This window comes from Motacilla alba, chromosome 12 (assembly GCF_015832195.1).
Source record: "Motacilla alba alba isolate MOTALB_02 chromosome 12, Motacilla_alba_V1.0_pri, whole genome shotgun sequence".
Taxonomy (NCBI): Eukaryota; Metazoa; Chordata; class Aves; order Passeriformes; family Motacillidae; genus Motacilla; species Motacilla alba.
The window spans coordinates 5,880,003-5,899,902 of record NC_052027.1 but is presented as its reverse complement, the minus strand read 5'-3'; the positions used below and the strand labels follow the sequence as shown (position 1 = coordinate 5,899,902).

The 19,900-nt window shown below is 44.7% G+C and overlaps 1 protein-coding gene across 1 annotated transcript in view; it reads right to left on the bottom strand.

Moving 5' to 3' along the window:
* LRIG1 (leucine rich repeats and immunoglobulin like domains 1) overlaps positions 1-19,900 on the bottom strand; it is an 89,316-nt gene that overhangs the window by 27,263 nt on the left and 42,153 nt on the right. The window contains exons 4-6 of the mRNA XM_038149565.1: positions 3,814-3,951; positions 2,722-2,865; positions 347-490 (exon numbers count right to left, since the gene is read on the bottom strand). Coding sequence (XP_038005493.1) covers positions 347-490; positions 2,722-2,865; positions 3,814-3,951 — 426 coding nt within the window. The remainder of the gene's footprint in view (positions 1-346; positions 491-2,721; positions 2,866-3,813; positions 3,952-19,900) is intronic.

Genomic DNA, 19,900 nt, shown 5'->3' with positions numbered 1-19,900 from the left:
TGATACTGTCTGCAACACAGAGTTTCCATCTATCGGCCAAAACAAATTTGCAGAAGCCAGATATTTAAAAACCAATTGAGATAAATGCTGAATGTTCAAACTGTCAAACTTTCAAAGGAATAGTGTCACAGCTTAAAAAAACAGTGCTGTTTTTACTGAACACCTGCTGAAGCAGTGAGCTTTTGTAAACTGTGGGTCAGCTAAAGAGAAGCTGCTGCTGCAGCTCTGGGCATGCAGGACAAAGAAAGAAGCACCAGAAGCAGCACGGGTCACTGCTAAAATACAGAGAAGGATGCGACAGCAGCTGAGGCTGTTCAAGGAAAAAGAGCCCATTTCTCCAACTTACAGAACTTGCATTTTGGCCAGTCCCCAGAAAGCCCCATCAGTCAGTTTGCTGATGTTGTTGCGCTGGAGCTTCAGCACTTCCAGGCTGTCCAGTCCCTGGAACGTCAGCCCTTCAATCAGGCGGAGGCGATTTCGGTTCAGCTCCCTGAAATCACCAAGGCCATACAAGTTTATTAAACCCCAGCCCTTTCTCACCAAGTCATCTGTGCAGCACACAATGGGGACAGCAATGCCAACAGCTCCTGTGTCAGTGGTTCCCAGGAGACGGCACAAGAGCACCGGAAACTTTCAATCCCAGAGCTATCCAGGGAAGGCAGCTGGGTGTGATCCCTTAAACAAACCCACCCTGGGACAGACTTTCACTACAGAGAAATTACAGAGTGCAGCAATTCCTCTTCATCCCTCCTCTGTCTGCATTTCTTTTCAACCATTGATCCTTCTCATCAATTCCCACTCTTCATCCTCCCTCAAGCGCAGACAGCATTTGAGCCACAGCATTGGCATTATTTCCTTTACAATCCATTGTTTTTATAGGACTTGTAATTGCCCAGTAAAAATGTGCTCTGAAACATGCAGGTGCCCCAAAAGTGTGGGCCCAAGAGGAAACTTTATGGCCAAGTCTGAAAGGAAAGCTTTCAGTTCCCCTGAAAAATGTCACTTTTTTTTTTTTCCCCTACTATCAGAAACTAATAAAGAGTGAAAGAAGTGTTTCCAATCACAATGTAGTCTTAGTATTTGTGTATACAAAGGTTTCCAGCCTGGTTCATTGAATTTCTCTTGAGTTTCCCTGTGTGGGGAAGGACCCCTAAATTTTGGCAATGTATTTTTTCAGAACAGCAGTATGAACATCATCACAGCACACTTTACCAGCCTATATTAGTCTTATGGATTGCTTGACCCAGACATACAGGGTGAAAATTCAGTTCTCTTAAGTCAGTTGAGAACTTAAACACAATGCACTAAAAGCTGAAGCTAAAGCTTTTAAAACTGATACTTTTCCACACATACAAGATTAAGCTGAGGATAGTTCCCTATTCAGTGTTTGTGTTGAGGAAAATGGTGGAGGTTACAACATCCAAACTTGTTTTGGAAAAGATGAAGAAGCCATAGAGACTTTAAGCTTACTTTTCAACTGCCTAAAAAAACAATGTTGAACTTGCACTCAAGTTGAGAATAATTAAAGTCAAGTAAGCAATAAGGATTTTGCAGGCTTTAAGTCCCTTGTGGTACTGCACTTCCTGGGCTATTAGTGAAACAGGCTTTGCCAGAAAAAGAACTGTACACAAATTCTACAGCACACCAATCTGGGTAACTTGCAATTCATTCATGTTTATCTGCAGAGTTAAACAACCAGCTCTGAGGCAGTCACTAAGAGCACCAATTACTCCATCTCTCAGTGCAAGCCATATTCCTAAACAGACTGAGTTGTTTTCATTACAGCTCTGCACATGATGCAGTCAAACCCAGTGAATTAGAAGCCCTCACTCAATGGACAGCAACTTCCAACTGAGAGGCAACAGACTTTTCCTATTGTGTCCCCCATCCCATCCCAAACTGGCTGTAAATCCTGCATGTATGCAGACACAGATGCACACACTCCTTGGGCACAGCCTGGCTTGAGGATTTCTCTCTCAGCCAAGAGGCTGACACTTAGAGGTGTAAGCTCCAAGAGCATTTGTGGATTTTATGTTAACAGAGATGGAACTTTTGTCTATCAAATTTAATGGAAAGATTGCAAGGAGCCTTAGGCTGGGCCTATTTCTCCAACAGCAGCAAAAGGGAAAAGCTCAACCATTAGTGCCACTTTTTTACACATAAACCATGTTTATAGCTGCAGATGTCTGCGTGTCCCCATGCAGGCAGAACAACAACCATGTGTGTGTTAACTCATCTGAGCTGCAATTTTCTCTGCCCAAATATCACCTCACAGTTTAACAACAACCTTCCCTCATTGCTTTTTTTATTGCCCCATTAAGATACCTGTGTGGCCTTGAAACACTAACATGGCAGCTGAGCTCTGTCGCTCTCACCAGAAACATCTTGCAAACCTCTCTTGCACCACAGACACCTGCAGCTTGCAAGGGAATGGATTTGTCTCACTTTGTCAAGTGCAAAAGATGCTGATGTCTGCTGCAGCATTCCTCCCTCCCTCCCTCCCCACCTGATCCAAATAATGACCTGAAAAGCCAAGAGTTAGAAGACAAAACCCTCTCCCAGTGTGTCTCCCTAGGATCTGGCAGAGGACTCCTGCACAGTGAATTCTTCATTTTGTACACAGTAGGTGAGGATGGGTGACATTTGCTGTGCACACCCCCTGGATCATTTTATCTCCATGAAGTGTGGCTGAGCTTAATTAAAGTGGACATTTGTACTCACAGCTGTATTAGCCTGGGCAGCCTGAAGGCCTTGACAGGAAGCTGAGTGATCCTGTTTTTACTCAGGCGGAGTGTCAGCAGGGACCGGGACAGGCTGTCAAAAGCACCAGGCTCCAGGGTGCTGATTCTGTTGCTCCCCAGGTAGCTGCAATAAATCACAGCAGAAAAATTAAGGCTTCTGTCAGAAATTACCTTTTATCAGCATTTAGTTGGTCTCCAGACAAGCTGGTGAAACTACAGAGATGGCCTCAAACCAGCTGAATTTCTGGCTGCACAAAGGGCCTTTCCCAGAGCCTGTGATGAATGTGGAGAATTGCTGGGCATTTCCAAAGAGCTCCCTGACATCCTCCTACTTGAGCAAGGCAATCAGGAGTGGAAGCCAGAAACTGGAGACTATTCCAGTCTCCAATAGAGCAGGATGATGCTATTCATTCTCCATTTTCCCCTCAGTATCTGTCCCAGAGGTCTTTTTTATTTGGATCCTATTCTGAGCCACAGGGGGCTGTTTCTGCAGGACATCAGTCACAACACCACTCTCTTACACCCTCTTGCATCCAGGAACACAAACTTGGGTGTAAACTTTAATGCAGGCAGACTACTTGCCTGCACCTCTTCAAAGGTACCTAAAATACAGATTATTTTGTGTTCCTCTGAATAGGCAAGCATCCTGTGGGAGTGTGTTACTCTGTTTGACCCCATTTTCTTCAAATAATCAGAGACATGTCTGTTCTCAATATTCAGAAAGCCACTTTAATGATGAAATAGTTCTCTCTCCACTCTTTAGATGCACATGGGTTTGCAGCTGTAAAGACACCTACACATGAAGGATGTAGGATACCTGAAAGACACCTTTTCTTTGCAACATAATTAATAATAATCTGCATTCTTTCTAGCCACAACAGAAACCAAACAGCACTCCAAAAATAACCTGACAATAGTGACAACGTGCTGCCTTCTAACCCTCCTTTGCACTTTAAATCCTGACAAATAATCCCATACTTCTTATGCTCGTGACTCCTTTTCCTAAAGGTTTGAGGCCCTTTTCTCTGCTGTGGTAACTCAACAAAAGCAGTTCCCAACAAGAAGAACTCACAGCTCCTTTATGTGCAGTCCCTGTGGGAAGCAGCCGTTTCGGATTTCCGTGATGTCATTGAAACTCAGGTCCAAGGTTTCCAGGGTAACGTAGGGCTGCAGCTGACTGCCCTCAACGCTGCGGATCCTGTTGTGATGCCTGAAACAGTCAGCAGGAGAAAAAAGGACTGTTTTAGGTCTTTTGGAAAAACAGAAAGAATATCCGAGGCTGCAGCAGGTCCCCAGGCTGGCCCTGAGTTTGTACACTCAGTTATGGTCCCTTTTTAACAGCTGTTTGAGGAGAAACCCATTGCAGAGACATTCCCTAATCCCCTCGCTGCTCCTCTGGCTAGAGCCAGCTCGCAAGTATCTGCAGCCTTCCTGACACTTTTTTACCTTCTACACAGCTATTGACTCCACTAATCATGTTTTTCTTCCATTAATCTGAGCTCTCCCACAAGCCTGAACTTCCAAACTGGATTTGTTACATGCAAGGACTACAGGGCTGTTTCTGAATCCGAAAGTGCAGATCAGTGGCTCAACATGCCAAGGCTTTACCAGAGAATGTGACTTTCAGAGAAGGAAACAAACAAGTAAATACAAACCCAACAAAAGTTACATAACATTCTTAATTCCTAAGAATTCTTCTGAAAATTCCCAGCTTTGCTCTGGGTTACAATGATTTATAACACACAGAAATAAGAAGTCTTGCAAACGTTCTTGCTGGCATTTCCTTATCTTTTGCTACTTTTGTCCCACTGTAGGATTAGGACAACTCTGCAGTGCCAGCGCCTGCCCAAGCACCAGCTGCAGGATCAGACCTTGCAGTGATCACCTGTGTTTGCTGTCTGACCAGGACAGCCTGAGGGATTCAACCTAAGGTTTTGCTTTAGAGAAAGTCCTACCAACTGCCCTCAGTTTCCTTCCACAGCCACCAAACAGTTAAATACCTTTAGACTTCATCTGTACTCAACAAGGTCTAAGTAAAAATCACCCCCTCACTGAGGCCTTTCCTCTGACTCCTTTCTGGCCTGAGTCAGTAGAGAACAGTAATCAATTAAAAAAATACATTGTGCATTAGTCACAAGAGGCAGAGCACATGTGAATTTAGACCAGTCACTGATATTACTGGCAAGGCTGTGAGTGAGGCCCTCCAAACAGAGACGCTCACCAGACACTTGGGAACTTGCTGAATAATAAGAGATAGTAAAGAGAGTTCAGACAAGTCCTGTGCCTCAATCCATCCAGACACCTACTGGGTGAGCAGAGGAGGGGAGAGCAGCCAGTGAAAGCACTCCTGAATGCAAGTCCCAGCTCCCCTGACAAAGCATCAGCCCTTTGAAACAAAAACTGAGGGATGTCTGACACAGCTTTTCAGGCACTTCCAGCTGTTTGGGAGCCCATCTTCTCCAGCTTCACCCTCACTTCAGGCTCTCCCAGGGGTTTAGACAAGCCCCTTTGGAAGAAAACCTCCTCCCTTTGACAGAAAATGCCAGCAGCACATGGCAAGGGACCTGCTCCCCACACCGTGATCTGCTCCTTTACCCTGCCTGTTATTAAAACCAGATTGTTTCACAACCTTTGCTGGTGTCCACAACAGGAAGAGTGAAAAATCTGCAACCCCACAACAATTTGCTTTTGGGAGACTCACCCTTTAAACAGCCAGCACATGGCCCTTGCTTAATGCTGGGGAAACAGGCACAGAAACACTACTTTGACTGAAGAGTTTAAATGATAATTAATTCAGTGCAGGCTCAGAAAACATTAAGGACAAATTTTACAGCACTATAGCAGTGTGCTGCTAATACAATGCAACAAGGTGTCAAGAAAAATCAAAGGAAAACAATAATTTATATCTCCAAACGGGTTATTCCATGGGTTACCAGCACACAGGTCTCCACAACCACAACTGTTTCAAAGGTAATGATGTGGCTGCTATCCAAAAGACCAATATTCATTTACAGCTGGAAATAAAATCTGAACTTTCACATATATGCACCTAGTACGACTGTGGTGCACTGAATTTATAGTATAGTCAGACTAAAATACAGGAGAAATCACTATACTCAGAATTTTGTGACCTTCATTAACTAAAAACACGGGCAAGGGGAATTTCTTTCCCCCTGGGACTAGTTTGGGGTTTTTTTAGGGTTGTTTTTTTTTGGGTTTTTTTTGGTTTTTTTTTTGGTTGGTTGTTTTTTGTTTGTTTTGGGGGTTTTTTTTTGCAATTAACTTGATTAATAGAATCACAAGGTTCAGAAATTTTTAATCCTGATTCAGGAAAGTACCTCAACACAGACATAACTGAAAGCAAACCACGAGCACATTTCTGGAGCTCTCCTGAAGCAGGGGCTGCGAGTTCAGCTCTGATCTCATCTAAGCTGTGATGGCTGAGATGAATCTGGCTGTAAATTAACAGGAAATGAAGGCTTGTACAAACGAACGTGGAGAATCTATAAATCACCTGACAATTCCTACACAGGGCAGCGAAGTCTGCAAGGGACTGAGAGCACAGAGTGAATTTGGACATGAAATGCTCTTCAGAAGCCAATGGTATTTTTTTTATTTTTTTGGAGTATTAATATTTTTGTGCTTTGGTTGCTCAACATATATCTACTCTGCCTGCCTGCCAGATCTCCCAACCCATCCCAGAAGACAGACTTGAAGAAGGGAAGAAAAGGACAGGAAAGAACTATTTTGTTTGAGCCGTGTTCGCAGTTTCCAGGTGACTTCTGTCTGTTCGCCTCTCGCTTTTCATGTGCTGCAGCTGGCAGATGAGATGGATACATTATTTTACACAGGCAGCAAAACTGGCTCCTTTCTCTCCCTTCTCCCCCTTTTCCTTCAAACATGGGCTGACTCCAAGTGCAACTCTCAGCTCCAAACACCATCCCGGGCCAGTCCCAGCTGGGGAATGTCAGACAGTTCGCTGCAAAGCACTGCACCCTCTCAAGGCACTGCACTTCAAACAAAGCCTGGGACTTCTCCTATACACAGCATGTGATATGAAGGCAACATAGCCCAAACCTTTTACCAGCTTGATTATAATTTATTTTTCATTCTTTTGGTAAGGGCCCAAATGTGATTTAACCCTTACTGTTACTGCTTGGATCCTCTCAGCTCTCCTGCCTTTGTTCCCCTGCTCATCACAAGGAAGTTTTGCAGAAAAAAAAAAAAGAAAAAAAAAGAATAGCGATGTTATGAATTTGCCTCTCTCCTTTATCACTGACTGGAAAAGGGCTGGATTTCTCCCAACCACTTCACACTGGGCTGGCTTCAAATGTGACAGCTCAGATTTTAGAGCCAATTGCCAAAACCAGGCATTAAAGCACAAATAATTTGTGCTTGCACAACCAACACCTCCAGGTATCCTTTCCTCTCCCCACTCCTCAGGTATCACAGCCTGGAAACAGCTTTCCCTGCCTCACTTCAGCCAGTGTTACCTCAGGAGTGTACAATGACAGGGCTTCAATGTGAGATTGTGCAATTAGAGCCTGGAGTGGGAGCCAAGTCTCTTGGTTTCTATTCCCAGCTCTGGCACAAACTCATCTGCCTTGGGCAAGTCCCTTAACCCCTCTCTCCCTCTGGCTTTCCAATGTGCATGGAGAAGGACTATCCAGCTAGGATGATGCGGCCTTTGCTGAGGACTAAAAACCCGGAGTGAAAGCAGCTCAGGCGAAAAAGAAATCATAGGAACTAAGGGGCCCATCCAAGTCCATTTAGGTTTGTTTATGAATATGGGAGGATCTGGCTAAAACAGCTGAACTTCCAAGTTCATACCCAACGTCATTCCCAGAGACACCTCATCTGCAGCGAGCGCAGACCTGGAACACCTCCGTGCCAAGCTAAGGTAACTGGCAGTCAGCAGTGCTCGCTTCTACACTCTCTGTACACATGGCACTTGTTCAGGAACTTCTTCACCCTCGGGTCAGCACCACTCCGGCCGCAGAGGGAGAGAAGAGCTGGGTGGATCCACCCTCAGTTTAACCCAGTTCAACAGCCCAGGGTAGCACAGCCCCTCAGCCCTTGCACTTTGCACCACCCTTGGACAGACCCCTTGTGCTTACAGGAGATTTGGATCAACCTCAGGCAGCTCCTTGCTGAAGCAAGGCCGCGAGGAGCCCGTGAGGAAACAAACGCGCTCCCGGCTCCTCCGCGCTCAGAAAAACAAGCAGAGCGTTCCAGCGGAGCCAAAGCGTGTTTGGGTTTGCTCAGAGTCGGGAGGGAGCTGAAGGGGGTGGCAGGAAAATAACAGGTGGCGCAAAGTCAAAGGCTTGCAGCATTTCCAGGAATCTCAGCTTGTATTTTAGAGGTAAAGTTACACTTTAATCCCGGTGCGTTTCCTCATTCGAAGCGTCTTTGTGAATATTTATTTGATAAACAGGCTGTGAAACATTTTCCACCAGATCTAATAGGGGAAGAATTCACCTTCCTCTTTGCAGCAAGCGAGGAGAACACCCCCTCACTTTAATTTATACCTTAGCTTCGAACTCCTTGTGTGAAATGGATGCAAAGAGCAGCACAAAAACATTCCTTTGTTGTTTGAGCCACATTCACTCCCCCCAGCAGCTGCCCACTCCAAAGCTGACAGCAGAAAATCAAAGTAAGACCCTCAGACAGGAATGCACGAGGGGCTTTGCTTGGGCTGATTTAAATACAATCAGCACAAAACCTCCTGGTTTAGACAAAGCTTGAATTAAGGCTGGAGAGCTGCTGCAAGTCTGTAGTGTAAATGTTCAGTGTGAAGCGAGGCTAAAGGCAGGCAGAAGTCACATGCCTGGCCTTCATGTAGTGTCAGCTTACAGATCTGGCCCGGCTCACCAGAGAAAAAGGAAAGCTGTAATACAGCAAACCTATTAAAGCAGCACCTGTTTTAGGCATCAAAAATAAAATTGAGCTTCTAAAGAGGGGCTCTGCACCTCGGGCAGGGTTCTATTAATATGCCAGCACATTTTCAAAATTAGCGTACGAGGGAGATCACAGGACTAGAAAGAGAGAGATTTTAAAAAGTTCAGGGTTTGGTTAGTATTTCTATCCTGACAAAGTATTGAAGAAACAAAATGCTGGAGCCAGAAAGAGTTATGGGGCTTGGTACCGAAGTACAGGCAAGGTTTGGTGTCACAGACTGGCTGGGCAAAGAGAGGGAGATCAAAGGCAGCGTAACCAGAGATGGATCACACACACTGTGACTAACACATGCCTGGAACTACCTGCCCTCCTCCTCCTCAGCTCAGTGGAGATGGAGATCCAGGACTGATCCTTCTAGAAACACTGAACAAGATCAAAGTCATGGGTTCCTAAGCTTTCACCTTACATGATCTGCTATTTGATTTTAGACTGTCACTCACTACACAAGCACAGAAAATAATAAATAAAATCACGGTTTCAGAGTAGAGTGCAATGCCTGAGTAATTTCCCTAACAAGGCAAGAAGGATAACTGATAATCTAGAAGATGAATTTGTGTTTACAACAGCAGCAACATAAATGTTCCTGCTTTTCCTGGTCACCTTCTTACATTCAATAACCGAAGATCTCCTAAGTGATTTTTATTAACATATGGAAAGAAGGAAGGGGGAAAATGTCATTGGGACCTGACCTTTGACTCAAAGTTCAAACAATTTATCAGTGTAGAACTTCTTACATGGTTTTAACATTTTACTCACAAATTCTACTTCCAATGACTTCTGCCAGAAAACTTTTTCTTCTCTACTATGACTTGTGAAATGTCTGCCTTGGAGTAGAGTGAAGCCATCTCTGCAGCTGAAGATGAAGTAAACTTGCAAGTGACATGCTGGAAGTCTGTGTCACACCATTCCCTAGTTCTTCACATAAGACCTTCTCAGAAAAACAGAACTGCCTGATGTGCATGAGCCCTCACACTTCCCAAGTGCTCTGGAAAGCCCCACTAGCTGTCTGACACTTTGTGCTGTCATATCAGCCTTTCCAGAATAATCCATGAGGCACAAGATTTTGTACTGTCACAAGAACATGTATTTTTATCCAAGACAAAAACTGTATTTGCTTGTGGGAACTGCCCCACTGTCCTTTCAGAGCAAGGCTGCCTGGGTTGCTGTTAGGACAGGAAGCCAGGATGCATGGAAGCAGCCCCCACTTTTCTCAGATGCTCTGAATCACTCCTTCCCTGAGGAATCCTGGCGGATTCCCAGGCTGTCACAGATACAGCTCTGTTTGTTCAGGTGCTGGCTGCACACACAACAAGAGCAGAACAGTGGCAGGCCAGGCAGCCACTGCATTTTAGGGTCAGCCACACAAAACAAAACCAACCCAAAAAACCCACCCCAAAAAGCCCTCCCCCCCCAAAAAAAATCCACACTAAAACCCCAAACCACTGAAAAAAAAAAAGCCACTTGTGTAATTTTTTGTGGAAATCCAAACTTTCCCCTAAAGGTTCGTATGCTCTGCCTAAGACTGTAAGTCAGGATCTTCCCTAGCACTCCTTCAGAAAAAGGTCTAAGATGAAGCAAACAAAATCCATTACCATTTTACACTGTTTTTCACTTAAAATCATATAAAGAAATAATGCACAAAACAAGCTGATGAAGCTATTCCAACTATATCTAACTACAGCACAAAATCTGAAGACTATTTATTCATCTGCTGTACATCAGCTTCAAACCAGATATATTCCAGGGGGCTTTTATTTATCAGGTCATGTTCTCACCCTGTTTTGTGGTTTAGGATGGAGTAGCATGAAGCAAACTACCCCCAGCTACACACAGCTGGGACAAGACAGGGGGGTAAAAAAACAACCTGGATTTTGATTTTTTGGGGTTTTTTTTTAAGATGGAGGGGATGGAGAAAAAGGCAACCTTTCACAGTGAAGTGACTGTGTCTGTGTTTGAGGTCATGGATGTTTGGAGGCAGAAATCAGTCTGGGAGGTGGAATTTGCTAATTCACCCACTTTGGGCCTGGGAGCAGCTGCCACCTGCAGAGGGCTGTGCTATGAACTCTATTCCCACAAGCAAACTCTTACTCACACAAATAGTTCCACTGCAGCCAACAGGACTGTTCATGTGAGCCCAGTGTGACCCAGGGGCTATGTTTTCACTGTCTATTATTAAAGGCTACTCTGTGGCCACTCACGGGACCAAGCTCATCTGCCTCTCACACTGATGGACTGCAACCACTGACCCTGCTGCCCTCCCAGTGGCCTCAGGGCATCCTCGTGCCCTGGTACCCAACCATGGGTAGATGTTATCCTACTGCCAGGCACACTCCCACAGCTCCTTCATAAGGCAGCCACATAGATAAGAGGAGGGGATCAAGCATTCTCTTTAAAATCTTTCCCAGCAGCTGGATACAAGCAAAGACCTGGATCTGATGAACAATCTTTGATGGGTTTTGTTGGGTTAAGTATTAACTGCATGAAGGAAAGCACTTCTCCTATTGTAACGAAAACCAGCACATACCCAGTGAGATACATGTTCTCTTTGAATATTTCTGAACTAGCACTGTTTATGTAAACTTTCTGACTTCTTACATGACCTTAACACTGAGTGCTAGATCCACTGAGGTAAGCCATGTCATTTTTCAAAGATCTCTTCCTCCCTCACTTTGATCTGCATTTCCTTTCACTAGACTTTGGCTTGCCACCATATGATTTCGGCTATTTTTTGCGACATACAACTTCCTAAGCCTTCAGCATTTCACTCTATTAAGAGAACAAAATGTGTGGGACAGGCAGGATTAGAATTTAGTCATCTTTAAAACAGAGGCTGTCTTATCTCTTCAGCAAATTACCTGAAGTGACATCAAAGCAAATACAGATTCCTAAAGACAAGACAGTCTCTGTTATGGGCACAGTCCCCCCATCAGCAACTGGGTGGTTCTAAGAGGAGCAGCTCTCTTCTGGTTACACTGGATGTTTCATCAAGATTGTGCTCTGCAGCAGCTTTTAAAATGATGTATTCACAAGGGGCTCAGATCCATTAAACAGGCTGTGCAAAGCATCTCTTATTGTCTGGCACAGCTTCTCTGTAACAAGCCTCCCTGAACTTTTGTGAACTTGACCCCAAAAACATCTCAGTGATGATCTGCAGAGCTCTGAGCTCACCCCTCAATGGAGGATGCACCTGCAAGGGTTGGGGCCAGGCATCTTCAGCAGGGGCTGCCCAGCCTGTGATGCAGCTTGGCCAAAGGCACAAGGGAGGGACAGATCTCTAAGCCATTGAACACCATCACTGCTGGTTTTGAAAGGGGCAGTTTGCAAGCACTCAGAGCTGTATGAGCCTTTCACCCCCTCCTCCAGCTCTCTGTCCATGCCCCTTTACTTCTCGCATTCCCTGACCTCCATCTGGAGCAAGCACTGAGAAAGGCTGCAAAGGAGAGGAGAGGCTCTTCTGAGTGCTGAACTCTGCTAAGGAGGAGGATTGTCCTATGGGAATAGAAGGGAGGGAGTCATGTAAGGTAAATGGCAGTTTTCACACAAGAATGCAGGAAACCACAGAGCTCTGCACCAGCTGTCTGAATGGGGTCGTGGCACTCAGCAGAGCCCCTTTGAAGGAAGAGCTGCATCAGTATTTGAAAGGGGTCATTCAGTTGCTGGCAGATGACAGTCAGGTCAGTGTTTCCATGTTCTACATCTCATATCTTTGGTCTGCTACTCTTTTGCTCTGCCATTGGCTTTTCCTCTTGTGCTTCTCCCTCAAGGGCTTTCTTCTGCCACTGATACATGCCAGCCAAACTCAATTTGCTATCACAAATTAAATGCATAAGCAACTCTCTGAAGCCAAGAAAGAGGCTAGCTTCACCCCACCAGTTTTCTGCTCTGGTGAACTCCTGCTCTCCACAGCCCCACACCTGCCCAGTGCTCATGTCACGGCCGCTGCCTAGGCCCCCCACCTTAGCACTGCCTCAGGTGAGTCAGGTCTGTGATAAGGAAGAACAGAAACCCAAAAATCAGACCCAGCCCAGATGTCAACTGAACCAGCACAGAGCAAGGGCTGGAGCACAGACAGCAGCTTCCTTTCATTTCATTGCATGCAAGTTTTGTGCTTCTAATCAACAAGGATGGCATTTCCATTTGAAAGCCAATAAGATCCAAAAGCACAGGGCATGGAGGCACTTTCATCCTTAAATCCTGACACTGATTTTAGTTTCTCTTTGTGTAATACATGATCAAAGTAAATAAGATCCACACTGCAGCCTAGAGAGCGCATGTGTTTTGTGGGTGGTTTTGTTTTGCTTTTGTCTCTCCACGGGAGCAAGGAGGGGAAAATAACACAAGGGGAGAAGCAATTCAAGTGCAAACCAAATGCAATGGCTCTGCCCATGATGCTGCAATTTTCATCCAAATTCTAACTGCAAGCAGACTTCTTGATAGCATGCACTGTCTGTCTCTGAGCCACTAAGCCACAACGTGACACAGGGGCTTTTTCCACCTTTGATAGGAACACCATGAAAACAGGTGGATTTAACTACAGGGATGATAATGGAGGTAAAGAAAGGACAACATACTTGAACTCATCTTCCACACCATCAAACTGTCTCATGGAACTTGCAGCAGAAGCTGCTAAAAGACCTGCCTCTTGAAAAAGGCAGCATTTGAAGAAACACATTTTTGACTGGCCAGTCAAACTCCTGTTAACACTTGAGAGATGTAGATAGGCTGGCGTTCTGTCTGCTCCAACATGACACACACTTGTGCTCTGTTGAAAGGGCTTATCTGTCTTGTCAGCAAGGTCACAGGAACAGGGATTGCCTCTGGGCAGACTTCACTGAGCTCTGCTCGGCTCACACTGCTCTGCCTGCAAGAAGGAATAGCTCCTGTGTGGAAAAGCAGTGGTCAAGTTAGCAAAGAAGAGAGCTGCTCTTCACAAGAACAGGCACCCTGTTGCTAATTGAAGCTCATCAAGTAGGAAGGGTGGATTTGGGAAACCCCAGATCCAGGGAAGAGAAAATTTGGGGTTTAGAGTAGAACTGCCTCTGTGCTAAGCCAGGCTGCTGTAAACAGGCAGTTCAAGCTTCCCTGGTAAAGACCTTGTAAAGTCAAGTGTAAGCATTCACCACCACTTAGCCAGTAAGTTCTTCAAGCTTCTATAATAAGACCATTTACATCTTCAGTTCCTCCTATTTTCAAAAAGATGACTGCTCTCTCAAGGAAACAACCTTGAGGGCAAAAAATATCTTGGTAAGATCACCAAAAAGTGTGCCTTTTCCAGGGCACCTGAGGGATTACAGAAAGTCCAACCCCTTGGCCTGATTGCTCATGCTAATCACCACCCTGGTCAGCAACTGCTTGCACAGAGTGTGTGATCTGCAGTAGATGGACTGGACAGGAAATGATTTTTAAGTCTAAAATCCATGAGCCATTTACAGATTCTTTCTTTTGTCATCAACTCTTAATTCTACCTCTCCCCAACTCATTTCATCTGCTCAGATCTGACCACTAACACAGTTGTCTTTTCACTCCGACGGCCCTGCACTCCAGTTTCATTTTCCAGCTACCTTTGCTATTTTCCCTGATGTGCAATTGAACATTAAATGGTTTGACAGGCAGAACATGTACTCACCCAACCACTTATTCCCAATCAATATTCACGTGGAATTCCTGTTAACAAGCAGGAGTTATGCACACAAACGTAGGGGAGCGTGGCCTCTCAAGTGATCACTTCATCTGAAGGTGTGACAGATCACTTTCTCATCTCTTTACCAGCAATCACATTTTCCATGCTGCACACCCCCAGCAGGGCTGCTTTTGCAAGATAATCACTATTGACATGATCTCTATTGTTCACTTCTGCAATTTACTGGGGAATTTGACATGGGTTAAGAATAAGAGAAAATCTAGCACATAGCTGGCTTTTATTCCGTTAGAAATGAGCTCTCAGCAGACTTTTTTGCTGGTCTCTTCCAACCTTAACCTAGAAGGATCACATTCAAGTGAACATTTTCTTCACCCTGTACTATTCGTAATGGTGTCCGTGTTTTATGCCACCCAACTCAAACCCCACAATTCCACCCCTACCCCTGTTCTTACTCCTCTCTGGGATCTATTTCATGCCCTGAGCAAGCACCACTGTCTACAACCAGGATAACTGGCAACTAACTGCTCAATCTCAGTAGGGATGGGGGAACACATACTGAGAGCTTCTTTATATTCTGCAATTTTGTTAAAAAGTTGAATTGGCTAAGCTTTCAGAGAGGAACATGGAGAGAATTTTACCCCAAAATAATTCAATTTGCTTTTATTGTAGATTCAACTTGACTTTTAGTCACCTCTGAGCAAACTTAATTGCCACAGCCAGCAGTTTTTAGGCAGGAAACTCCAATATGCTAAAAAAACTTTCAACTCAGCAAGTTATTTATATTTGAAACCTGCTTGGTCTGTGAAGACTAACAAAGGAATTGCTTTTGTAGACGTGTGCTTTATTTGCCATATGCCATTAAATGAGACAGTCAATCCACCGCAGATATTAATAGCAGTAATTTTGGGCTATTCTAAGGCTCAAATATGAAGCTATTTTTCATACTGACCTTAACAAAAGATCATGGTTGCAGATGACCCCAACAACTGATCTAGGCTTGATCTGCAGAGGGACAGAACTTGCACTTTGTGCATTGTACATAAAATATCCACCTGCCCTTGGAAATGCTTTACATCCAGGAGTTCCAGCTGCCCTGAGGCAGGTGGAGGAAGCAGATCCACCCAAAGGGGAATTTACTTTGGGGTATAATGAATATGTGGGTCATGCACAAAAAGATCCTCTTCCAATATTCCAGCCCCTAACCTTGTGCTCTCTCCCACAAGACCAATGGTGTCCTCTCCTCCCTCCAGACACACACTAACCCAGCATGGCAGGCAAAGCAGCACACAGATGCCAGAGCAGAGCTGGCCTAGCTCAAAGCAATTCTCTGCTCACAGAAGAAGCTGCCACGGCTGCACAAAATACTTGTTATTAAACACATAATAGAGCAGCCTCCAGGGGTAACTGGTATTTCATGAGCTGCCACCAACTTTCACTATCTTTATCCTCTGGCCAATTTTTACACTCCACTGTATGTGCCCAGATTACTTTCTGATGCTCTTTTGTTGAGTCTGATAACTGTGTGCTTTGCTGCTGTTGCTTTTCTAGAAGAAATGATTACTCATTTCCCTGGAATAGCCTCAGATCCTTTGCCATTTCCATGCACTCATGTTATATCTAAAAGCTCAAAGAGGACATGCAAATGATTAGAACAGTTCCAACAGCCCAAAAGAAAAGTCAAAACAGCATCTCTCCTGGTGCTTGGGAGTACATGATTAATGAGAGTTTCCTCCACTGGGAAAGGCTCCTGCAGTCTTTGGCCTCAAAAACTTGCAGACTTTACACACCAGAGCCTTAATATGAACTCTGAGCAAAACAAACTCCAGAGGTGAGTTTCAGAATATCTTGTGCCTGTACATTGCTGCACGCTGAACAGCCCAACAGTCAGCATTCTTATTTTCCCTTTCCATATTAATGTATTTCACATCCAAACCCAGAAGCTCAGCAGTATGGCCTGTGTAGCCAAACTGTCAGAAAGCAGCTCTCTCCATCTCCAAGGGGAATTGCCTAAGCAAACACTGGAGAATTGGCCCCTGCAGACATTACAGCACGTAGGTGATGCAAGCAGGGGCTGGGGGTGAATCTGCTCCCACTTATGTATCTATACCTCTTCACCTCAGTTCCCAGAGAAAGTTTTCTCTGGGCCAATAATGAGGAAGAGTAGAAGGCAGTGTGGTTTCTGAGCTGCCCAAGGCACGTCCTGCACACAAGCAGAGCCTGCTGACTTCAGGCAGACCCCGCGCACGGCTGCCTCTGAGTCATCTGGATTTGGTGCTTATGAGCACAAAACCTCTTGCTGCGACCCAGATGGAATTAACAGAGTAGTCTCCTTATTTCTAATTGTTAGATCATCCCTTTTTAACTCCAGCAAAGATGACTTGCAGATTAAACCCCTTGGGGGTCAAGGCAGTTGTTCTGTTTGTACAGCAATTAGCACAGCAGGATCCCAGGCCACAAATGGCCTCCAAGGCTACGTCTGTACTGCCTGTTAGCTCAAACCTCATTCCTCCTGCAAGCCAAACTTCCCAGCTCTCAACACCGCCTACACAGAGGTTTTTACTCTGGCCTAGCCAGGAACACAACGTGAGCTCACACCTCGTGTAGAGACCAGCTCAGGCTTGAGCTGTGCTCTACGAGCAGCACAGATGGCAGCAGCTCTGAGCTCTTCCCTCTAACAGGAACACCTAGACAGAGCTGCAGCTGCAGTCCTGAAGCTCAAACAGAGTCTGCACCATCATAACTTGAAAAGCAAAGAGGAAGTGAAGGCACAGATCTCAACCCCACCACCCCAGCTCCCAGGAAATCTTGCAATAAGGAAGGTGTATTTGTGAGATCCCACTCAGAGCAGCAGAGCACAGGCTGCTTGCATTGTTTCGGCTCACAAAGCAAGACACCTTTGCCTTGGATGAAAGCAAAACAGAATTGAATTGAATTTAATTCTCAAAGAATTTAATGGACCTCATGGGCTTTCAGAAAGATCCTCTGCAAAACCCATCTGACAACACAAGTGACACAGTGCAAACAGCACTAAAATAACAGCAGCTTTCCCAAGCCTTCGCTGTGGAGGAATGAGGCAACAGCTCAATAGTGTGATCCTGATTCTGCCACAGGATGCACTTCCAAGACCACTCAACCTAAATCTAGTACAAAGGTCTAATGAGAGTCAAAGAAAACCAAAGTTAGACAAGAAACAAAGGTCACAGTTTTAACAATGTGGCTAATTTTATCAGAATTATAAAGAAATTCCCAGCATTTAAGAGGAAAAGCTCTACAAGAAACCATGCAAGTCAAATGGAAGAGACTGGCTGAAGTCTTTGACCTATCTTACCTGACATCCAGCTGGAATAGCACTGAGTACCCTCCTTTCCATGAGGATCATGTTGCCCCAACCAGCATCTGTGCTCATCAGCCCTTTTCCAAGCAGTCCTAGCATGTTCCCTGCCCCTCCCAGTTTGCAATTCTCCACGTATTTAGTTTTCAAATTTTACATGATATATTTTGCCTGGGGCACAGCAGATCACTTACCCTTCTCCTACTAGCTCTCTGTTTAATTACAGTTTAATGTGAATTGATCTTTACATTAATGAGTCTGTAAAGAAGATTGATTTTCTTCAAGAGACTTTTCTGCTCAGTTTGGCAGCAGAGTAGTCCTATTGATTTCGCTTTCCCCAGTAAATACACTGCAGTGTCACTGCATCTTCTTGTGAATCAGCTAATCCTATTTCACACTCTTTTGCTCTAAAAATCCCTATTCTGAGTTCCTTGTTATCTGTGCTTATTCAGAGCAAGACGATGGGGCCAAAGCATCTCAAACAGCTTTGCCTGTTGCTAACACACAGCTGACTGCTGTGGGTCACTGTCCCCTTTGTTCCTAAAAGGCTGGAGGCTTAAAAGACTTACAGTGAAAGAAATGAAAGTTATTTTTAAGTGTTTAATCTGTTAACTTCCTTCATTCCCAGCCAGCTAAGGATGTGGCAGAGTGTGGCCTGTTGACCACGCTTGCTTCAGAGGTCTGGTTAGCACTCTCCACTGAGCCCTACAGCTGCCCAACAGCCTGTGGCAGAGGATGCTGACTGAATCAGGCTTGGAGCCAGGGCAGGGGACAAGGATTCACTTCCATCATCTGTCCAAACACCCTAAAACCCCTCCAGGGTGCAGGTAATCAGATGCAGGTAGATGCAGTACCAGTGAAGACAAGCCCCAGAGTAAGGGCTGAGCTTGTGCCTGCTCAGGAGTTTGTAGGAAACCCATGATAACAGACCAGTGCAGGATTGATTGCAGCTCCTTTAACCTGGCAAGCCTAAGAGTTCTTCCAAGCAAGTTAGTGAGGAAGCTGGATATAAACAGACTAAGTTCTGCAAATAAATGGTTTCTTCCATCACCCCCTTCCCCACCAGATCAGGTAACAGGGTCTCCTCGAGAGCCTTCAGAGTTAACACACTGTGGCTGCACTGGGATGGGAAATCCTCAGCCAAGGGCATGTCAGTGAAAACATCCTGCCATCAACTCCCAAATGTCCAAGTCTAGGAACTGTAACTAAATTACAAATGCTGTGGGAATTTCAGGCAAGGTTCTCCTCTCAGCTATTCCAATGTAATTTCGGAATGAATCCAGATTCGGTCTCTCCCCGTCCCAGCTGAATTTCCTGGCTTTTGTTTGCACTAACAGATGTTTGCATTTAATGTCTGTCTTTATTTGGTAACCCGTACATAGATTATTTTTCCCTTCTGTTCTATTAAAAGCCTTATCAAGTCCCTTATGTTTGCTCTTGCTGAAATGAACGACTTTGGCAATATTTTCAACATGCAAGGCAAACAAACTGATTCTTCGAGGAATAACTGAACTGAACAAACTTCATGGCAGTATATCAGGACAAAGTATTTTTGATACATATGTTATGTCTGCATCCATCTGCAGCCTGGGACATCCAAATGCTTGCAGAAAGCTTTGAGAATTCTCTCTTCAACAGATTCTCACATGCTCACATATTTACTTAACTGGCCCTTGGTCCTCACACGTGTGGGGTCAGGCAGGTTTTGGGTGATGGAGACAGGTATGGAAAACCCAAAAGCAGGGATACAAAGCAAAGCTCTTTTTTTGTTGTTTTTTTTTTTTTTTTTGGGGGGGGGGGTTGTTTTTTTTTTTTTTTTTAAAAGCAAAACCCAAAAAACCCCCACACAACCACCAGACTTTATGGGAAATCTGAGTTTGGTAGTATGGTTTCTCCCAGCCCCAAAAGGAGAAAAAGTGTGTTCTCTTGTTTAGGAAGAGTAGGAGATGAAATAACTCATTCAGAAGGGATGTTTTGAGTGACAAATATACAAGCCTTGCTTTTATAATCCATTAACAGTCCTTTGGAAATACTTAACCACACGCAATATACAAAACCTACTTCAGAGGTTTGTGAGGTAAACACACTTCACACATTTCTAAACACTGAAAAAAAAAAAGGAAATGTATTTATTTTTCTTTAGCATTAAGAATACACTGTAACACTATACACTTAAACATAAACCAGTTTCTCAGTACACAAGTCTTCATTATGAGTCTTCACCCTGGG